At 36.4% G+C, this 21843-nt stretch overlaps 2 protein-coding genes across 3 annotated transcripts in view; one reads left to right on the forward strand and one right to left on the reverse strand.

Annotated features, from left to right (window-relative positions):
• The window catches only part of TRPC1 (transient receptor potential cation channel subfamily C member 1), a 100649-nt gene that overhangs the window by 66892 nt on the left and 11914 nt on the right, over positions 1-21843 (reverse strand). The gene's annotated exons all lie outside the window — the stretch shown is intronic.
• The window catches only part of ATR (ATR serine/threonine kinase), a 40011-nt gene that overhangs the window by 4783 nt on the left and 13385 nt on the right, over positions 1-21843 (forward strand). For both annotated transcript variants that reach the window (XM_068200814.1, XM_068200816.1), the window contains exons 6-32: positions 996-1190; positions 1406-1632; positions 2446-2598; positions 2744-2936; positions 3518-3777; positions 4174-4364; positions 4464-4564; positions 4880-5051; positions 5707-5874; positions 6661-6855; positions 7201-7386; positions 7821-7913; positions 9303-9433; positions 9625-9768; positions 10627-10720; positions 11442-11567; positions 12995-13201; positions 13408-13521; positions 14444-14559; positions 15451-15571; positions 16466-16603; positions 17709-17916; positions 18436-18614; positions 19470-19634; positions 20040-20131; positions 20701-20792; positions 21175-21352. In XM_068200814.1, the coding sequence (XP_068056915.1) occupies positions 996-1190; positions 1406-1632; positions 2446-2598; positions 2744-2936; positions 3518-3777; positions 4174-4364; positions 4464-4564; positions 4880-5051; positions 5707-5874; positions 6661-6855; positions 7201-7386; positions 7821-7913; positions 9303-9433; positions 9625-9768; positions 10627-10720; positions 11442-11567; positions 12995-13201; positions 13408-13521; positions 14444-14559; positions 15451-15571; positions 16466-16603; positions 17709-17916; positions 18436-18614; positions 19470-19634; positions 20040-20131; positions 20701-20792; positions 21175-21352 (4239 nt within the window). The remainder of the gene's footprint in view (positions 1-995; positions 1191-1405; positions 1633-2445; positions 2599-2743; positions 2937-3517; positions 3778-4173; positions 4365-4463; positions 4565-4879; positions 5052-5706; positions 5875-6660; positions 6856-7200; positions 7387-7820; positions 7914-9302; positions 9434-9624; positions 9769-10626; positions 10721-11441; positions 11568-12994; positions 13202-13407; positions 13522-14443; positions 14560-15450; positions 15572-16465; positions 16604-17708; positions 17917-18435; positions 18615-19469; positions 19635-20039; positions 20132-20700; positions 20793-21174; positions 21353-21843) is intronic.

Below are 21843 nucleotides of genomic sequence, written 5' to 3' on the forward strand. Positions count from 1 at the left end.
AACAAAGCTGAGAGCATCAATAGTGTGACAGAATTGTGTGTGGCTGTGCTGTTGCACTGGATGTACTTAAAGCAGGTCTAGTTAAGTCAAGTTGTGCTCAGATGAACAAAACCAGTTCTCTCAGCCTCTTCTTGTGCTGTGCTCCCTGATTATCTTGGACTTGTGCCAGCAGTTGATCTCTTTCTTGTCTTTGGGCACTCAAAATTGGCTTGGGCATGCTGCACTCCAGGTGTGGGCTTGTGATCAGCCTTCACTCTTTGTGTGCAGCCCAGGGTGTAGTTGACCTTCTTTGAAACAAGGTCACACTGCTCTAATATTCCACTTTTGCGCAAGCCTGCTGGGTCATTTTCTCCAAAGCTGCTCATTAATTAGTCAGCTCTCAGTCTGTTCTATTGCATCAGGGTTGGTTTTTTTTTTTGCCAGTTGCAGGACTTATCATACAGACCTTCATGAAGATCTTGTCAGCCTAATTTTGTAGACAGTTGAAGTCTTGTGAACAAGCAGCCCACTTTTCTCCACAGAGCTGCCTGTCTCATTTGAAAGGAATCGTGTGTATGAATTGCCTGTCATAAAAACATGCTGGCTGTTTCCAGTCACCTTCTTGTCCCTCATGCAGTTAGAAATGAGTTCAAAGAAGACTTTTTTCATAATCTTCCTAGGGAGTGAGATTAGGCTGACAGGCCTATAGTTCCTTGGATTCTCTTTTCTTGCCTTTCTCAATGACGAGTGTTACGTTTGCTGTTTTATAGTTGCCAAGACCTTCCAAGGACTATAGAGTTATACATTTAAAGCCTTTCAGATAAGTCTGATATTAGTCATACTAAAATTCAGAGTTAGGATCTTTTCCTCCCAAAAAAACACATTTAAGCTAAAGCTTAATTTGGTGTTTTCCTAATCCTATATCAAATATGGATTAGCTCTGGTTTTGCTATGATTATTTATCTTTTCTGAAATAAAGTATATATTGGAAAATAATTAATACGGTCAAATTGCAGACTTAGCCCTGTAAACATGAAACTGAAGAGTGCTCTGTGGAATGCCATCACTAAGAAAGCTGCATCCTTAATATCTGTCCTTGAGGAAGAAGTTCTGCCAGGGAACGTTCTTCAGACTGTGGAAGGGATTGCTGTAATTCTGCGATTGGCTGCTCTTTGCATAGTTCATTGTTCTCCCCCAGCAGATTCCACCAGGTAAAAGTACCAAGGGGAAACTGTGGGACCAAGAGTTTCTTGTAACTCTCGTTACAATTTGTGTAATTAATGCTTGTCTGTGTATCAGGATCAATACTGGATGGGTCCTGTCCATTTTGAAGAAGTACATTTTCATACTGACTTGGCTTACAAGCAGTTAATATTAAATGTTGTTTGTTGCATTTGTTGCATTGATGTGATTTCTGTTTTAACAGTAAAGAATGCAGAGTGTCTTATCCATGTAACTCTGATACATGTAAGAATACTCCAAGCTCCTTGGATTCAATGGTGAATATACAGTTCAAGTGGATTTCCTCTGATTTTACAGCAAGAGTAGTGAGAGTCTGCAGAAACCTGTTAGAGGCTGCTACGCAGATTGTTAATCTAGAAAAAGTGGTTGACAGAATGGTAAAAGTCTTTGATGCTTTGCTATATGCACAAGGTAAGAGACCCTTTAAGATTGTCTTGTATGTTGTAAATTAGAAATTAATCTGACTGTATTAAGTCTGTTTTGGTAGAGGTACTGAAATTACGAATCTTGTGCTATATTACAACTCTTTTACAAAAAAGGTTAAGTAAAAAAATCATTATTTTCTGTTTAGAGATCTTAATTTGCATTCCTTTATGAACATCATTTACTTGTTTTTGTCTGTACTTCTGTTGATTTTTAGCTGACCAAGACAATACATGGGGATAGTGAAATTGCTTAAAAAATGAAAAAACTTTAGCAGTTTTCTTTTAAAGACACACAGAGGCAGGCAGCATTATTTACTGTCTTTGTTCCACTCAGCGATTTCAAAGCTTGTGACCAGCTTCAGCAAACATGGCATGCGTGGTACCAAAAAAATTGAGTACTTCCATGTTTTTTAATAGTTACTGCTAAGGATGAGGGCAGACTCAGTTACCAAGACTAAAATGTTATGATGAGTTCAGTTTACAAGACAAACTGTAAGTTTGTCCAGCTGAAAGTCTTCGCACAAATTCAGAGATACCAAAGTTATTTTAACTCTGCTACTCATGTGTTACAGTCTGTCATCTGTTCAATGAGATTTTTAGGTTATTCTGATTTAGTACTATATGGTTTGTTATTGCATGCCTAAAAAGCAGGATATCACCATCTGGGAATAATGATACTAATCTTTGTTGATAGAAAAAGTAATATTTTGTAGTAAATTAAGAACATAAAATGTTTTATAAACTCTATAGAGCTGAAAAAGTATATTTTTGTTGTTGTTTTGCTGTTTTTTTTCCCTAGTGAAAATTCCACTGAGTGATCAGATTCTTGATGACTTATGTGGATTGCTGTCTTTGCCCTGGATTTACAGCCATCCTGATGATTCTTCTTTTAAGCCATCTATTTGGGAATTTGGTCCTGTAGTTTTGAGTCAAAAAACTGCACAGAGTTTTTGTAAGTATGTTAAAGTATATCAAGCCTAGTTCCACTTTGGAATGATTGTTCTAAAGTAATTTTTTTTTTGCCTTCTTATGATGAGTGATGGTATTAAAAGTTTAAATCAAGTAATTATTTGCTTTGTTTTTTTTTTTCTCTGTAGCACCCCAAACTCAGTCACAGTGTGTGTTCCTTCTAACTCTCTTCCCAAGAAACATTCATCTGGATTGGAGAAAATCAGTTTATCACTGGGCATTACAAAGTCACCACGAAACAATTCGGGCTAGTTGTGTTAAAGGATTCTCTCTCCTGCTTCATCCTGTGCAGTCCTGCAGCATGATTCCCAGAGCTCTTTTGTATGTATTAATGCAGATTTTCTGTCTTTGTGCAAGAAGAAAAATGGTCAAATAAAAAAATGGAGTATATGCACAAAAATAAATGTTAATTTCATATGAAATTTGCTAGATCTTAATTTCAGAAATCGGATAGGTGCCCATGGTGATGTCTGTGTGACAGAATACTGTTCACTTACCATGTCAGTATACAAGTTCCTTTGCTAGCTGAAGACTCCAATTTACATTAGGGAGGGAAGGGAGATATCTTGGTCAGTGAAATCCATCTTGTATTTGTCCATATGTCTCTTAAAATCTTTGCAGCTTCTCTGCCTTTTTCATATATGTCTTGGTGTCTTCTGTTCTTTTGTGTTAGTCTTCAGTTTCTTCTTTACAGCATGCCAGCCTCACTATGCCCAGTGCTACTTCAAACATTTCACAGAACACGAGGGTGATCTGAAAAGGACAAAGATGATTTAGTGAGACAGATCCTTAACCTGTCCTGATAGTACTGTCGGTGTACTTAGAGAACTTAGATAATGTAGAGAAACAAATTTCTAGGTAAATGATGTATTAAAATGATTTAATTTTTGTTTCCATTTCAGAAATCAAATCAAAGATGAGTCTGAGCTAGTCAAAGAGGCTTGTGCTGCTATAGTTGGGAAGTTATCTTGTTGTCTTTCTGGTCCATTCCATGTACGACCTTTCTTAGCAGACTCTGCTATTAAGGATGTTACTCATGATATTTTGTGTAGCAGCTTTACTGTGACTTCAGCTCATGGAAAAACATCTTCTGTGCAAGCCTGTGTTTTCAAGCCCTTTTTCATTCTACTTGAGAGCAAAGCACCCAGTTCAGTAAAGCTAGGTAAGTGGCTTTACCTTTAGTAAGATTTTACACTTCCATCTGAGGTACTAAGTCACTATAGCTGTACCTTTCCCCATTCCTTTTATTCTGTGTTGGGTTTTAATAGTTCTACTGATGTTTGAAGTGTTGTATTTCAATTAATATCACTGCTGATATTTAATGTTGTCAGTGATGTTCTTTTTAAACTTCCTTGGCTTAAATTTGGTCTATGGCTATATCTAAAAATGTAATACTTGATAAAATCTGATTTTTAAATATCTTCTCTGATTTCACAATATTTATCCTTTTGGTTGAAAAAGTAAAGTGTGCTTTATAGTTTGTTTGCCTCACTCTTGTGTACTTCAGTAGATTTTCTAAAAGTATGTTTTCCTTTCCTCCTCCAACCATGCCATCCAGCATTTATAGAAAATATACCACATCTTTGCAAACACCTGGATTTTAATACTGATGAGTCTAGTGTGAAGACTCTTGTTGGGTCTTTATTAAATCTAATGGAAGATCCAGACAAAGATGTAAGAGTAGCTTTCAGTAACTGCATAAAGAACATACTAGAATCCTTAGACTCTGAAGAAGGATTCATAAAAGAGGTGAGTTTATTTTTGGGTTTTGTTCCTAACTTACTATGATTTTTGTTGCACTAGTGTCAAATGCTAACATTCATTTGTTTTTGTTTTCCTGTGTACCAGCTGTTTGTTTCAAGGATGAAAGAAGCCTACACAAATGCCAAAATGTCAAGAAATAATGAGCTTAAAGATACCTTGATTCTCACAACAGGAGATATTGGAAGGTATTTTTGATAGTATCTTGAAAATTGCTAAGTTGTGTCAGTTTGCAATGCAAAGTACCTTTTCTTTAAGTGTAAGATTAAATTCATTATTTTGAAGTCATCGTTTCCCTGTGTCCATTGCAACTGTACAGAGCTGTTGATTCCTGTGGAACATTCCTCATTTTCTTCTGCCCTGTCATAGGAAATACAGATGAGCCGTGCAAATACAAGCATGACTCATTTTGCATGATGGCAATTGCATGTTCTTAAGTCACTTTATGAATGCAGCGATTCAGTTTTACTTTTTAATCCTTTTTCTTCTTCTTACTTTGTAAGGGCATCCAAAGGAGAATTGGTACCATTTGCCCTCTTGCATTTGTTGCACTGTTTGTTGTCTAAGTCACCTTCGGTGGCCGGAGCAGCGTACACAGAAATCCGGGCCCTGGCAGCAGCCAAGGCCATAAAACTGCAGGCTTTCTTCAGTCAGTACAAGAAGCCAATCTGTCAGGTAAGAAGAGTGTGTGGTTTAGAAAGTGCATATATTTGGGTTCTTTGTGTATGTTTTGAAAATGGAATTCAAGGTCAAAATTGCAGTATTGCTCAAGGTGAAATCTCATAGGACAAGAAAGAAATTATTTTAAGGAAAAAACCCTAAAAACATTCAGGAATGAATGGGAAATCTTTGACTTTGTTGTGATCTTCCCTCAATAGTGTTGCTTCTCTGTTTTATTCCCTAGATGCTTCATTCTGAAATAGAGGCTCTTGCATTCTGTAGTGCTATTGCTGCAAGACACTATGGTTTAAAATTGGAATTGAAGTCAGCCTTGCACAGGCATAATTCTGCCATGACTGATTTAGGTTTTTTGTAATATCCATTACCTGACAACAAGAAGTTCTGTTTAAAAAGAAAATTGTCAAAAGCAGACCTTTGTGATTTTGAATATTTTTTTAGTAATGCAATATTTGAATCCAGGGTTGCAAAGATGAATGTAATTATTAAGTGGATAATAATCTAGTTCTGTTGCAAAGTAATAATCATAGATCTATGTGCAATAAATGAGAGAAAAAAATGATGCATAGAAAGACCAGTGAAACTTCTGTGTTTAGTTTTAGGGAGTGAACAGGGGTAAAGTGATACTAAATACCTATTTCTTCATGCTTAGTTTCTAGTGGAATCCCTGCACTCCAGCCAGATGGTGGTGTTGAGTGCTCCGTGCCAGGGCAATGAGCTGCAGAAAGAAACAGTTGCTCACCAGAGAGAAATGGCTCTGGACATGTTATCTGAGATTGCCAGTGTATTTGATTTTCCAGATCTAAATCGTTTTCTCTCAGTAAGTTGATCAGTCCTTTTGATATTTTGTGTTTGTGCTTGTGAATTTCAATTTTAATCCACACTTTCTCTTGGGAATTCTGCAAGTGAGATCACAAGTGCAGAGGAACAGTTTTATCAAGGAGTTAGAGGGATGGCTACAGTGCCAATCCAAGTGTGATGGATAAGGAGCTAAAGTTTCGAATGCTCATTAAGTATATCTATATTGCTGATTTGGTGCATTTGGAGGCATCCTTTTTAAGGTGTGATTTTTGTGTGGTGTCAGCTTTCTTATTTCAAAAGAAGAAAGCTACCATTCTGTGTATACAGATCTTTTTGATCTGGTTAGATATCTGTTTTACTGGAATCCTAAGCAGCTTCAGAATCATATTTGTGTTTTGCTTGTTGGTAGATGGGAAGTGCCCAGCTGTTAAGTCAGCAGTGTTCTAGCTGAATCATAGGCTTGGTGAGTGTTGTGTGTGGGCATGCTCTTTGGCTTCTTTGGGTTTTTTTGAAGATTTCCTTTTGTGGACAATCTGGGTGGACACAAGAAATGCTAGCCCACTTTTTGTTTACATATTTCTTAGTATGGATTAGATGAAGCAGCTCCTGAAGTAATTAGTTCTATGTGCATTTTTACTAGATATATTCATCTTATTAAAGTTTTACTCTGTTCATACCTATGGTCATAATTATGACCAGACACATGTGTTGTGGTACTGACACAAATGGAACTTAGCCTAACCCTGGGGTTTTGGAGGGTTTGTTTGTTTGTTTTTTCCATTTACTGTAGTTTTCTGTTTTCCAGCGGACCCTGCAAGTTTTGCTTCCAGACCTGGCAGCCAAGGCCAGTCCTGCAGCCTCCACACTTATCAGAACCATAGCAAAGCAACTGAATGTGAGCCGAAGAGAGATTTTAATCAATAACTTCAAATACATCTTCTCTCATTTGGTCTGTTCCTGCACCAAGGATGAGCTGGAGCGGGCACTGCATTACCTCAAGGTAAATTGGCGTTTGCTCTGTTACACCTGCACATTAGGAGCAGCAGTTGATGCATAATGAGCTTTCTGCTTTATTTAAATTAAGGTGTTGCAAAGCAGAGGGTGGGAAATTGCATAGGCAAAAATTTTCTTCTCATTGTTTATAATCACTTCCATTGGCTTTGAGGAATGTTTCTAAGATATTTTATGAACTTAGCAAATTCTAAAAGCTTGGTTTGTCTAACATTGAGCTGTTTGAAAGCTTTGACTTTGGCTTCTATAACAAACCAACCAGAGCTCATTGCCTCCTGTCTCTCAGTGCTCTAATGACATTGTGATTAAATGAAGGCTTTGTGTTTGACTGTAGAATGAGACTGAGATAGAGCTGGGCAGCTTGCTGAGACAGGACTACCAGGGCCTACATAACGAATTACTGCTGCGGCTTGGGGAGCACTACCAGCAAGTCTTCAATGGTTTGTCCATATTGGCCTCATTTGCCTCTCAGGATGATCCCTATCAGGGACCTAGGGAAATAACCTCACCAGAACAAATGGTAAGGACATCAAAATATTCCTGCTCAGTTTTTTCAATAATTTCTTTTTGGCCATTGTGACAGTGAAGACAATTTGCCATTCTCAACATTGCTTATTTCAGGCAAAAAGTGGAAGAAAGGCTGACATTTCCTGTTAAGTATTTCTGTAATAGAGAGATCCATACCAAGTATGCATAAAAGCAAATCAAAACAGAAAGTGCCCGAACAAACCAACAACACACGTGTGAATCCTAACATCCTACAAAACAGCAAGACCCACAGCCTAGTAGGGATGTCTCTCAATAGCACTGATATTTCTAAAGTAGTTATGTATTTGAGATTCTTCTTATATGTATTTCAGAATTAGCATTTCATACCTGCTTTTTATTTCTTAGGCTTTGGAATGTGTTAATTGTAAGATTATTTGGGGTTTAACTTTTTTTTCTTCTCCACAGGCTGATTATCTGCAACCTAAATTGCTTGGTATCTTGGCTTTTTTTAACATGCAGTTACTGAGTTCCAGTGTTGGCATTGAAGATAAAAAAATGGTGTGTAAACTTAATTTTGAATATTAAAACAAAAATAAGCAAGGACTGTTGTAATATTCCAGACTTGTGTGATCATCCAACTGTCATTGGAGTCTCAAAGATGCTAGGGTCCCAAAATGATTCTTTAAAACTGATAGTCTCACTGTGGGTAGGACTTCTGTGTAAGCTCAAAAATTCTTGATTTCTTTAATGGTCAGATAGTGTATTACATATTTCAGTCGGACATGGTCTGTGCAACAAGTCAATCAAACAGGAATTATAGAGGAGAAATCCAAGTGTATGATTTTGAGTGTGTGAAACAAAACACCAGTGAGAGGATGAGGGGATATGGGAGAAAACTGGAATTACTGCATGGGGTTATATAAGGACACCAAAGGGCAAAGGTAAAGAAAAAAGATGGAAATCCAAGAGATTAGTTTTGGTTCTTACAGAACAGCTCCTTTAAGCTTTGCCATAGAGTGCATTTAGAGAAATTAGAGCTCACAGCTTGAGACAAAGTGAGAATTCTACTGAAGCAGTGCTTCTAACCACAAGACTGGCCTTTTAGCCTCCTCACAGAGAGAGCGTAGATGATTTCTGCAGGAAGTTTTCAATGCTAGAATGTTCATAACCTTTGTGTTGGCAGACTGCATTTTCTCTGGTGTTTTTTTTAATTTTCAGATATTCATGTTAAAATGTTCTCATTTTCATAGCCCCCTTTCTTCATGCTTCCTGAATTTCTTAATTTGTATATCATTTCTATTGCTGCACCTGCTATTGTTTCTGTCTTTTCTTCTGTTTTTTGTTCTTGGTGAGTTTCCCCTTGCATGACCTTTTCTCAAGCTCAGGTTTATTACTGTGATACTGATCTGTCATGCTGTACATTTTACTACCTTGTTTGGTATAGTGTTACTGTGACTGAAATATCTCCTGCATCTCAGTATTTCTCTTCTGTCTTTCTTAGACAACTGAGCTATTACCTGATCCCTGATGCTTGCCAGTCACTTCTGTGAGCAGTCAACTCTGTTGGGGTTTTCTTGGTTTGATTTTTCTTTTAAATGCAAGTTTGTTTATTTCCTCTATATTTCCTAAGCCTTCTCTTTTCAGCTTGGGATATATAGTTAATCATGTCTTATAATAGACATCTGTAATCATTAACTCCTTGGTGTCCACAGTTTTTCCGGCATGATCTGTCAGCAGCCTAGAAAATGCAGGGTTTTGTTACAATCTTATAATTAGAGATTCACCCCCTTTTTTTCTAAAACCAAATTCTTTATTAAAACATCAAACTAATTTTGATGTCTTAGAGTATGATTTCTTAAGCAAGGGTAGCCTGATTTTAATAGAAAATAGAACTCCTACATCTTTTCCTGAGTATCTAATACACTAAAATGACTTTCATCTGTCTAGGCTTTAAACAGCCTGAGGTCTTTAATGACACTCATGGGTCCCAAACACATCAGTTCTGTCAGAGTGAAGATGATGACCACGCTGAGAACAGCTCTGAGATACAAGGATGACTTCCCAGAACTGTGTTGCAGGTGAACTATGGTGTACCCAAACAGTGACATCCCTGCTATTTCTGTTCTTTAATATACTGTTTGGTTTTGTTCTGGACTGTAATCTAAACCACAGTGCTGAAATAGCTTAAAGTGCTTCTCATGACTCACCTGAAATGTTTCCTGCAGAGAAAATCATCGATTATGTTGTTTTGTTGCCTTTCCTTGTTTAGAGCCTGGGATTGCTTTGTTCGAAGTCTGGACCATTCCTACCTTGGCTCCTTGCTCAGCCATGTGATAGTGGTGTTACTGCCCCTCATACATATCCAACCCAAGGAAACCACAGCAATATTCCACTTCCTCATAGTGGAGAACAGGTACTGCACAAAATATTTTCAGTTATGTGGTTTAAATCTTTCAACAGGAATGGGGATAGCCCAAAGTTCAAGTCATCCAGCACTGAGATGAAAAAACTTATTTTTCAGCTAAATAGTTGTTGTTCTATAAAATTGCCCCTTCTCTAAATTGTATTGAGGTCTTGAAATGTAACAAGTGATAGCCTCATCTGAAATGGGGTTTTTATATTGTGCTTATAAATATATATGATGCTGTGGCCAAGTTACAACCCATTTGGACACTGAAGTCTGCCACGTCTTCTTCAGTGTGTTTATTGTGCTGATATGGAAAAGAACTTCCCTCTACAGCATGATGATTACTAACATTTGCTCTAAGCTAAAGAGAAGTGTACAGAATTGGAAATTGGAGGAAATGAGTTATTTGTTTTCTTCAATAATTAGAGATATAGTTATGAAGTGCACAGATTAATATGTTGAATAACGTTTCATACATTCCATTCAAATGGTCACACCAACTGAAAATAAAATCAAAGTTTAATACAAAATACTTTAATTCTCATGACTTAACCTTTTTGAAGATAAGGTTGAGTCATAATTCTTTTCATCTTACATTTTGTAGCTTAAAAGGGTTTTTTTTAGGAATGTTGATACTTGATACCTTGATTACTTTTGATGGGTTTTCATTTTTCTTGCATTGTATCATACCAACAGTTTTCACAATAAAAGGCAGTAATAGGAATAATAAGGCTCTTGTAGAAGGCCATAGTAGCAATATTGAAAGAGATTTCTTCATTGCTTTATTTTGATGGGGTTTTAGGTTTTTTTTGGATTCAACTAATGTTTGCCATATTCTTTGCAATATTTTTGGATAACTATTAGGGATGCAGTACGAGACTTTCTACATGAAATATATTTTCTACCTGACCTTCCTGAACTAAAAGAAGTTCAGGTTGTCCTTCAGGAATACAGAAAGGTACAGCTTCTTTTATTTATTTGCTTGGCTTTATTGCATAAAATGAATTCATGACAACTGAGGAAAACATGTAAAGTGTATTGTTAAGTGGAATTATATTTATCTGCCTGTGATACACAAAATAGGTTTTGTGTATCGCAGGCATAGTTTGAAGCATGTTCTGATTCTTTTGTAGGAATGGAATATAGTCATGTTAAACATTCTTGTGTCTGTAGCATCTTCCTGAACCCTGACTTTTCTTCTCTTTTGTGACAGATTTTAGGATGAGAAGTGAACAGTTTTAGCTATGGCCATATGTCTTTACAGGGAGCAAAGTTTGTCTCTTCTTAGGAATACTGTATGGTCCATTTCATTTGCTTGTCCTCAGAATGATTAGGTAATAGATGGGAAGTAGCAATTATTTTGTGGGAGTGATACAACAAAAGTAGAAATTAATTTGATTTTAGACAGCCTTTTAGCAAAGCAGTTTCTTCTGATTTTATAATTTTTATTTACACCATCATTATATTTACCCAAAAGTAAAATATAGCACATTTTTGAGTAAAACATTTTTTAAAATAGGCAAGAAGACAATGGTATATAGATATAGGCGAGAATGTAAGCAAAAAAGGCAGTTGTTTCCATGTATTCTTGCTTGTGTTCTTTGAGATGCTGTTCAGTCATATTCCTATTATACTTTGTCATATTCCTGTTATGCTTGAACTTCTTATGTCATGCTCAGGAATCCTCCAAAAGCACAGACCTGCAGACAGCCCTGCAGCTGTCTATGAGAGCTATTCAGCACGAGAATGTGGATGTTCGGATTCATGCACTTACCAGCCTGAAAGAAACATTGTATAGAAACCAGGTATGAAAACCTCCTTCAGCAGAACTAAAAATAAATCAAATTAGCATCTGGACCAAAAGTCTAAAACTCCTTGTTGTTACAGGGTGTTCACTTGAACTGAGTTATTCTCCTTAGTTCATTAAGCTGTTTCTTTATATAATGGGGAAAATAGATTCTTTTTCATGACACCTCTGTGTAGGTGAACTTTCAAATCCTTCAAATCTTTGTGATGCTGATTTAGCAAGGCTAGTGTACTTTTTTTTTCAACTCTGAGGAAGGATGTATCTAAGAAGTCCATTTCAGCAATTTATTATGTGGGCTTATTGTCTGTTTAGAGCATGTATGACTTTTGCATCAGGAGCCTCATACATAAAAGCAAGCGTGTGTGTGTGTGTAATATATGAAAAAAATAAGATGTGCTTACACCACCTTAGACTTTCTTTTTTTTTTCCTCTTCCTTCTTTGTCTTCTGCCCTCAAAAATTGGAATCCATTGATCATATTCAAAAAAATTTTATAGCCGTGGACAAACTGAAGACACTGCTTTACAATTCTGTGTGGTTATTGGCCCAAAGGGTGTATGTGATGCATTAGAAAAAGTAATGAATCTGTACCCTTAGTAATTATAAGAATGTGGGATGCTCTTTAGCAAGAAATTTTAAAAAAATCTAGCTAAAAGAACAAATAATCATTGTGTGTGCTTCTGGCCAACCAGTAATTCTTGCAGCTCAGGTCAGCAAAATCCTGCCATGTCTTGCTGAGTTAGAGGTCTAGCAAAATGATTGAGGCAAATCGAACTTAATTAGTTCCACAGCTTGTGGAACTATTTGCTCTGTTATGTTGGCTGTGGTTTCAGTTTTCATTAAGCATAACAATGACAAACATCTTGATTTTTTTCTGTATTTGGACTAAATGTGAAACTGAGGAATAAAAGCTGGGCCAAAGCAAAAAAAGAAAGAACACCCAATTAAAATGATGGACATTGATCAAAGGACTTGAAACCCTGGGCTTTGTAGGACTTGAGAGTGACGAAATGTCCAAGAAATGACAAATAATAAGAATAGAAATGGCAGCAAACCTACAAGGTATGACTACAGTTGCATGAGAGAAATGGGGAGGAAGTATTGGAACACATAAGAAGAGGGATAAGTAAGTGAAAAAGATAACATAGAAAAGAGATAAGACAGAGAAGGAAAATGAAGTTAGTAGAGAGGCGTGTGATAATGAAATACAGTATTGGCCATGACAGCATTATTAACTGAGGCCCAAATCTCTCATACGTTTGTTTAGTCCTTCCTAGGGTGAGAAGCAGATTAGTGCAATTGGACTGTAGTTACAACCTGAACTTATGGCTAAATGAAATCGGAAATTAGTTACTGGCTGAAGATTTCCAAGATTATTTACAAATATGGTTGTAGAATAACTCATCTTTATTATTCATCTTCCTAGGAAAAATTGATCAAGTATGTCACTGACAGTGAAACCGTGGAGCCAGTCATCTCCCAGCTGGTAACGGTGCTTCTCATTGGCTGCCAGGATGCAAATTCCCAGGCACGACTGCTCTGTGGAGAATGTTTAGGTGAGCTGGGAGCCATAGATCCCGGCAGGCTTGATTTTTCAACAAGTGAAACTCAAGGAAAACACTTTACATTTGTGGTAAGAAGCATTGCAGTAGTATTTTGTTTAGCATTAGGGGTCTTCTAAAAGTCCTTGGGAGGAGGGAACCTCTTTTCTCTAGACCCTTTGAAAATCTGGACTTGCTATCTCCCCTAAAACAGTTTAGAGTTACGCTTCCAAGTGATTATTTAAAGATATAGCTGTTACTCTGTTTTAGTAAAACTGGCATTCTATTTGTGATTAAGGCTGGAGTAGAAGATCCAAATTTTGCCTATGGATTGTTAATGGAATTGACCAGAGCTTTCCTTGCTTATGCTGACAATGTTCGTGCTCAGGATTCTGCAGCGTATGCAATTCAGGTAAGATACGTGGTTAGATCCTACTTTTATTTCACAAATTATTTTCTGTAACATTGAACTTAGAGCTATGCAATACAAATTTGCATTTTGAAGCATATGTTTAAGTATTTGAAACTTCATCCTGTAACAGCTTGCAGTTGGAAAGTACACTTAGTATTCTGGGGAGTTCTCAAATAAGATAGATCTGTTTGCTTTTGTGTCACAATATTTTTGGAGACATCTGATGTTTAGAGGTAACTAGCAGTCCATACACAGGGATTAAGGAGTAATCCTGAGAGTGACTTAGAATTAGTTCAGGTGGCACAGGCAGAAATGAAAAGCAGTATTCCTGTGATGGTTTCTGCTTACACTTTTAAGAAGTAAGTGAAAGGGAGCCTACCATATTTTCAGGCTCTAGTCTTTTGTGCTGGTTTTATTTAGCAGATGGGGTTTTTGATTTCTTTTTTGTTCTTGCTGTTTTTGATGTTTAATATCTCTGTGAAAACTTCGGCATAGTTATTTAGTCCAGGAGAAAATAGATGGCCCTATGTAGTCAACAGGATAAAAATTTTATCAGCATCTGCAAAAGATTGTGCACTCCCTGCACAAGGAGGAATCAGACTAAACTCTAGTCCTGGTTTATTGGCAGATGTGAAGAATGCAAGATAATGTGGTCCAAACACCAACTGGAGAATCTGGGGAATCAGTAGTTGAAATCAAAACTTGCCTGGTAACAGGGGATTAACAGTGCTGGATAACAGATTTTTAGTTATGATTTCTGAATTAAGCATTCCATAACTTCTCTCCCATTACTTATCATAGAATCATTCAGATTGGAAAGATCATATCATATACACCGGGTTTTGGTCATATGTACGAGGTTTTGTACTGTGGTCATGAAAATTCTCAGTGCTAACTTGGTGATGCGACCATGCCTTTTCAGGAGTTACTGTCCATCTATGACTGCAGAGAGACAAACACTGACTGCCCTGGCTCCAGGCTTTGGAGGAGGTTTCCTGAGCATGTGCAGGAGATCTTGGAACCTCACTTAAACACACGGTATATGACAGTTTAAGGAATGGCTTTTCATAACACATCTGTTTGGTTTTTTCTCCAGGCTAGTATTAACCCTATATGGTTTTGTGACTCTCACTCTTCTGGGAAGAGTGATATGTATATACACAAAATTGAAATAAGGTCTTTCTACTAAAAGTTGAATTATTGCTTACTTGAATGTAATTCTCTCTAAATCAAACAAGCAAATCTCAGAGCTCATACTTTGCCCAGGTCTGCCTGTTTGTCCTTAGAGCATTGACTTATATGATGTTTTGAAACTTTTGTTTTTCTGTCCCCTCTACTCAAATCTACTAGCATCCTATTATTATCCTACTATTATTCCTACCTTCTCTAGAAGTAGAAGGAGGTCACTGAGTTTTAATTTGACTTTTTCTTCACATTATTTTTATCATTACTTCAACAAAATGAAACTTCAAATGATGTTGGTGTCTTAACTTGAAATAATCAATGTTTCTCTTCTATTTCCTCATGAAGACAGTCATGCTTACCTGTGATAAGCTTTACCTTTTTAGAAAACAGACTTTTTGGCCTTTCTCGGCTTTCATGTGTGCTCTGGGTTTTTCCTGTCAAGAACATAGTACTCAAATATTTATCAAACTTCATTTCTTAAAACTGATTATGAATAGCACTTCAAAATATACTGACAAACAACCTAACAAGTTATGAAAAATTTTATTTCATATTTAATTTTAAGAAGCTCTAGAATAAAAGATGTTGACTACTAAAAGTGGGGGTTTTAATTCTACTTTTAAAGATTCAGAAGACAGAATTTAATGTTGCTCCAGTGAGGAAATGTCATAACTAACAGTGTGCTATTTCTTGCTATATTAAATGAAAAGTTAGTTTTATTAAATGGATATTTCAAAATTACAGGTACAAGAGTTATCAGAAGGCTGTAAACTGGTCTAAGGTGAAGAAGCCAATTTACTTAAGCAAGTTAGGTGATAATTTTGCAGAATGGTCAGCAACTTGGGCAGGTTATCTTATAACAAAGGTAAGAAAATAAATCTTTCTTTAAGGCTCTTTGCAAGACAGTTCTTGAACCTCATTTCAGTTTCTGAACGTCAGGGATGGATGGGGAGAATATGTCTGTTGGCTACAGGCCTTGTACAGGACTTTCCTGCTTCTTCAGCAGGGTGCTGCACTCCCCCTTCCCCAGCACTGCTTCCTGGCGAGGCTTCACAGGCAGTGTCAAAGCTAAAAATCAAGGAAACTTGTCTTTGTCCTGACACTCTTGTGAAACTGGGGGCATGGACAAATGCCTGTGGAAAGTGTCTGAAATGCTTCTGGATTTACCTTCTCAGTTTTGGAAAGATTTCCCTGCAGGACCATAGTCCCAGTACATAAAAAGTACTTGTATCTTCTTTTTCTTTTCCCTTTCCAGTATCTAAGTGACCCACTGAAAATGTCACTTCCAAATCAGACACTGTAAAAAGTGAATTGAATTACAGTAGCTCAGTAATTACACTGTCCTCTTTCAGACAGAGTAGAATTGAATGTCTTCGTAATATCCTACTTTCCGCAGGCTTTTAAGGGCAGAAGAGAGGCTGAGTGTAGTGGCAGACTCTCAGACTTAAGTTTCTTTCTATGGCCAATGGTGTATGGCCTATGGCCAGTCTTCACAATGGTGTAGATCACATGGAGAAGTGGAAATGTAAGCAGTGCTTACCTGTCTTTTTGCTGTCAGCAGTTGCTACATGTAATAGCAGCTGCCATCTGGTGTCCCTGTTGCAGATTTAAGTCTGATGAACCTTCTGTAGGAGACAGGTATCTTAAAGTTATTTGATGGACTAGAATTTGTGTTCATCAACAAAAGGAAATCTATTGATTGTTCATGTATTTGCACTTTTGTAATGATGCTCTTCCTGGAAATAATATTTTTCTGTAGGTGCGACATGATCTTGCCAGAAAAGTTTTTGATTGCTGCAGTATTATGATGAAAAATGACTATAAAGTGACAATTTATCTGCTTCCACACATCCTTGTCTATGTTTTGTTGGGATGCAGTCAAGAGGATCAGCAAGAGGTGAGATGTGTAAGATGGTAGTATTTTTCACAGAAATGGTCAGGAGCTGTTCTTCATGAGAGCTGCTCAGCCCTGTAGGTCTACATGAATAAATTGTTCAGGTGTTAAACTCCTTTTTGTGCATTAATAATAGAAGTAATAGTATAAATTTTCTGTCAGGGTTTTGAATATACTCATAGAAGTTTGTGTTGGAACTGCTTTTCTGCGGATTTCCATCAGTTGGGCCTGGGATGAGATATTATGTAGTTAATTACAACTGCACAAACATCAACAGCTGGAGTGGTACAAGGAGGAAGTGTACAACAACAACAGCCAGTAAATTGAACTTGTATAATTCCAAGAATTCAGACTCATAATTTTTTCCTCTCCTTTGCATACAATTATAGTTTCAGTGGATAAACTATTCGGCTGCCAGATTCACAGGGAGCAGGATTTGTAGATGTGTTGTAGCAAAGCAGGGCTGGGGGAGAAGTCATCCTGCTTTCCTTCAGTTTGCTTGAGCTGTCAGTGCGTGTGTCCAAGTGCTGCCATTTTTACTGGGAGCAGCACATATATGTACAGAGAGATGCAAGTTTGCAAGGACTCTTTGTAAGCATGTCCTGAGTGAGATGAAGGAATTAGAAGATACTGAAAAGTATAACTTGCATTCCATGAATTTGAAATTTCACAGCTAAAATATTTGTGTTTAAATATTGTGGGTGTATAGAGGCATGTGATAATTTTTCCTCTATGAGCAAGTAATCCACAATAAGCATCTGTTATTTATGTTAACTCTTATTTTATAGACTAAAACAAACAGAAACAGATATTTTGTCATGGCATTTATTTAAACAGAAGCAAAAAGGTAGATCTGTAATCTTGTATCCAGTAGATAACTTCATTCTTACCAGATCTTGAAGTACTGTATTTGTAGAAGAGATGCAATAGCATTTGTTGTGCCTTGAAACCTCAAGACTTTCTCCCTGTATGGAATCCCTTGACAACAGCTCCAAATTTTTAAAATATACACTTAAAGTATCTAGTATTTTAGGTTGACTTTGGTGTTTATTGCTGTTTCTTGCTATTTTGCTGCAGGCATGTCACTTTATCTTTTACCTTTGTGTAGGTTTACATGGAGATTATGGCTGTTCTGAAGCACGATGACCAGTCCAGCAGGAGACTTGAGGACAGCGCATCTGATCTGAGCCAGCTGAGCACACAGACAGTGTTCTCCATGCTGGATCATCTCACTCAGTGGGCGAGACACAAGTTTCAAACAATCATTGCTGAGAAAAATGCTGGCAAATCTAGCAAAGACAGAAGTGATCTAAAAAGTGAGGGACACTTATTTTATTTTAAATGGCATTAACATTATTCAAAGAAGAATTTTATTTATGTTTGCAGCTTTACATTGTGACCATTTACAAATGCTGTATTAGTATAATATGTAATCCCTTTTATGATTTCTTAATGTCATATTGTAATTTCTACCCCTTCTACCCCAGATGGATTGTTCTGAATGCCTATTGCAAGAAATGCACATTTAAAATTTGAACAATGTAATGTTAATTTCTTGATAGTTTTCTAAACATTCTGTTTAACTGAATATAATATTATATTGCACATATAATATTATATATAATATATACTATTCTGTGTTGTCTTAGAAGATATAGAAAGTTCATCAGAATTGTTTTACATGAATTATTGTTGACAGAAGAGAAAGCCATGTTCTGTAATTACTATAGTTATCTCACTATATTGTTAAATGAGTTAATTGAATTCTGATGCATAAGGTAATTCTTATAAATGAAACCTCAATTGACAAACTTTTTTGTCTTTTTTTTCAACAGCATCAAGTGAGGACTATGGAGAATATCAAAATGTGACACGTTTTCTAGACCTCATTCCCCAGGATACACTGGCTGTAGCCTCCTTTCGTTCCAAGGCTTACACCAGGGCTGTGATGCACTTTGAATCATTTATAACAGAGAAGAAACAAAATATTCAGGAACATCTTGGATTTCTTCAGGTTCTAAAGTTCTTTTTGGTTTTTGTTTTTTATTTTAAGATGAAAATGTGTATGATAAATAAAAGTTGGTCAAATTCTTCTTTGTGATGGGAAGAAGAAAATATTTATTTGGGCACTTGTTAAATACAAGTGTTTAGTCATCAGTGTTTCAGCAATATTTAGTACTTTCTCTTGCTTGGCATGCTTCTTATATGAAAGGGAATGAATAGCTTTCTATTGTATAATAAAAGATTGTAAATTCCTGAAAAAAATAAAATGTGGGTTTGTTGATAGAATAACATTTATTGCTTTGAAGTTGGCTCTGTGCCTTTTGCCAGAAAATACAGCCAACTATAATAACAAACAAAGAAAGCCAGGTATGGCTTTCTAAGTGGCTTATTCTAAAGTAGAAAACGAGCCAATGCTAAAGGCGTTGCAAATTATAGAAATTCTTTTCAAGAAGTATTTTAACCTGTGGGATGATCCTGTTTGTGATTCCCTATGGTTTATATTCCTCAGTGGCACTTCAAATTTGAAAAAAACTTAGTATGTTGCTTTTTCACCAAAAGTAATCATCCTTGTGCTATAATGTAATAATAGGATATTTATTTTGCTCTTCATACAGATGGTTTCAGGTAACTTCATGTGGTACTCTGTCATTAATATGAGATCATAAATATTACTGTTTACTAAGGAGAAGTAGGGCTCAACTTTGGCAGGGACCTGGCAAAACTGACATCTTCAATGAAAATTTATTGCCAGTGAATCCTACAGAGTAGTGTGTGCTCCATGTTCAAGAAGCTCTGCGATTCTGCATGTTATCTATAAAATAACTTCTTGTTTTCAATGGCCACATCCAATTCTGTTTGGATACAGAAATTGTATGCTGCCATGCACGAGCCAGATGGAGTGGCTGGGGTGAGCGCCATTCGGAAAGCAGAGCCATCTCTCAAAGAGCAAATCCTTGAACATGAAAGTATTGGCTTGTTAAGAGATGCAACAGCCTGCTATGATAGGGCTATCCAACTGGAACCTGATCAGGTAAATAAAAAACTTTTTTTTCTTTTTAATAAATATAATTATTGTTTTTAATCTTATTGGCTCACAGATGACTAAGGCAAAAAACGGTCTTCAGAATATTTAAGTAAAATAGGAATCTAAGTGTTTATTGTGCCAGTTGCTAAATAATTATTGCTGTTGGAAGTAGCTTATGAACTGAAACAAGTATTTTACTGGATTTTTTGAATGTTCATCTATCTTATGGTGCAATTAGTTATGCTTTTTTGTATTCTAAAAAGCACCCAAATGAGCATATTTCTTCCTTCAGATTGCCATGAGTTTAATTAATGTGTAGGTGGGGTTTTCATTTGTTGTTCTATTTTTGTAATATTTTTTGTAATATTTTAAAACATATGTTTTATGTTTGTAATATTTTCCTCTTTCTAGATCATTCACTATCATGGTGCAGTGAAGTCCATGTTAGGCCTCGGTCAGTTATCTGCTGTAATAACTCAGGTCAATGGAGTGCTTGCCAACAGGTACTGTAAGCATCTAATACACAGTTCATTGGAATAATATGAAGCTCTGGTATAATTCTCTGCCTCAGTAGCCATTTCTGCTCATTATCAAACATCTGAGGCATAATTGAATTAGCAGTGCGAAGCTAGAAAACTTTGAGTGCTTTATCTATAAATTATTTATTTCAGGAAGTCCAGAAATTGTCGTAGTTCTTGTCTGCACTGTGTGCAGTGTTGGTATGTGCTTTAATTTCTTAGATAGGATTTTTGCATTGTTTCCCATGTCACTGATTCCATTGGTATTCTTTAGTCTAATAGGTAGATGGATTAAAAGCTGGTAGTTTTTGATGTGTACCACAGAAGTTAAACACACTCTTTGGAGGTTGTATTTGTGGGATCATGTTGTACAGATCTTATTTGTTATTAGTGCATGTCCTTTGGTTTTACTGACTTTCTTCAGAAGCAAGCTTATCTTGCCTCTTTTCAAGTAAGAGAAGTTTTATGTAAAGAACACTTGCTAATGTAATGTAGAATTAACATACTGAGAGGAGACAGCACAAAATCGTATTGCCTTTGTTTTCTTTTAATAGGTCTGAATGGATTTCTGAGTTGAACACTTACAGAGTGGAAGCAGCCTGGAAACTATCACAATGGGATTTACTGGAAAATTATTTGGCTTCAGGTAAGTTATCATTACGTAAAAGTATCAATACTTCATTGCATTTCTGAACAGTTGTATGTTCTAGTTTAATCATCTTGAATCAAGGGGTAGCTATTGTTACTTGATTTGGATTTCACTGGTAGGAAGGTTGGTTCTGACTGTGTACTGGATTTTGCAACTGAATTTGATTGTAACCTGTATAGTCTTTGAGCAGAAGTTTTGAGTGTGTGTATCTTTTGAGTCTGTTTGGCTGGGTGGATTGTGGAGTTGAATTATACAGTGTTAATAACATGCAGTTACTTAGTTCTGAGAAAAAGTTATTTTTCCAGTAGTATGTTAAGACAAATCAGCACATTCAGGTTAAGCTGCTTAAAGAAGCAGTGTCTTCTTTTTCTCCCCAAAGATGTGAAGTCCACTACTTGGAGTGTCAGACTGGGACATTTATTATTATCAGCCAAGAAGAAAAATGAAGCAGCTTTTTATGAGACGCTCAAGGTTGTTCGAGCAGAACAGATTGTGCCCCTTTCAGCAGCAAGCTTTGAAAGAGGATCCTATCAGAGAGGATATGAACATATTATCAGGTTTTTCATTTTCATGGCACTATTTTTAAAATCAGAAATCATGTAATCAAGTATGCAGCAGCAAGAATTTTGCATTTCTACAGTAAATGGTATATTTTTGTCACCTTTTTTTTTTATATTCATCCAAGTGAAAACCTTTGATTAATTAGGAATTTATATTTGTCCTCCAATGAAAACATTCACAATAGAACTATGTGGTATGGTCTTCCAAATCAGCTAGCAAGCAAATGTAAACACAGGTAATAAAAACCAGCAATTTAAGTCCATGCTTGAATTAGTACAAATAGGCCAGTAACGCCATTAACTTAGGGGCATTGTTTTGGTCTGTATGGAGGCTGAAAAGCACTCCCTTTTTAATCAAGAAAGAGCAGTAAGAATTAAACCCCATCCCTTTTCTTTATTAATAAACTTTTAATTTGGCTGCAGTAGACTAAAAAGTAGCCTTTTTGAATAGACTTAGTGTTGTAGATGTTGGAATGTACTTTTTACAA

The sequence above is a fragment of the Anomalospiza imberbis genome, chromosome 10, assembly GCF_031753505.1.
Source record: "Anomalospiza imberbis isolate Cuckoo-Finch-1a 21T00152 chromosome 10, ASM3175350v1, whole genome shotgun sequence".
In the NCBI taxonomy this organism is placed as follows: domain Eukaryota; kingdom Metazoa; phylum Chordata; class Aves; order Passeriformes; family Viduidae; genus Anomalospiza; species Anomalospiza imberbis.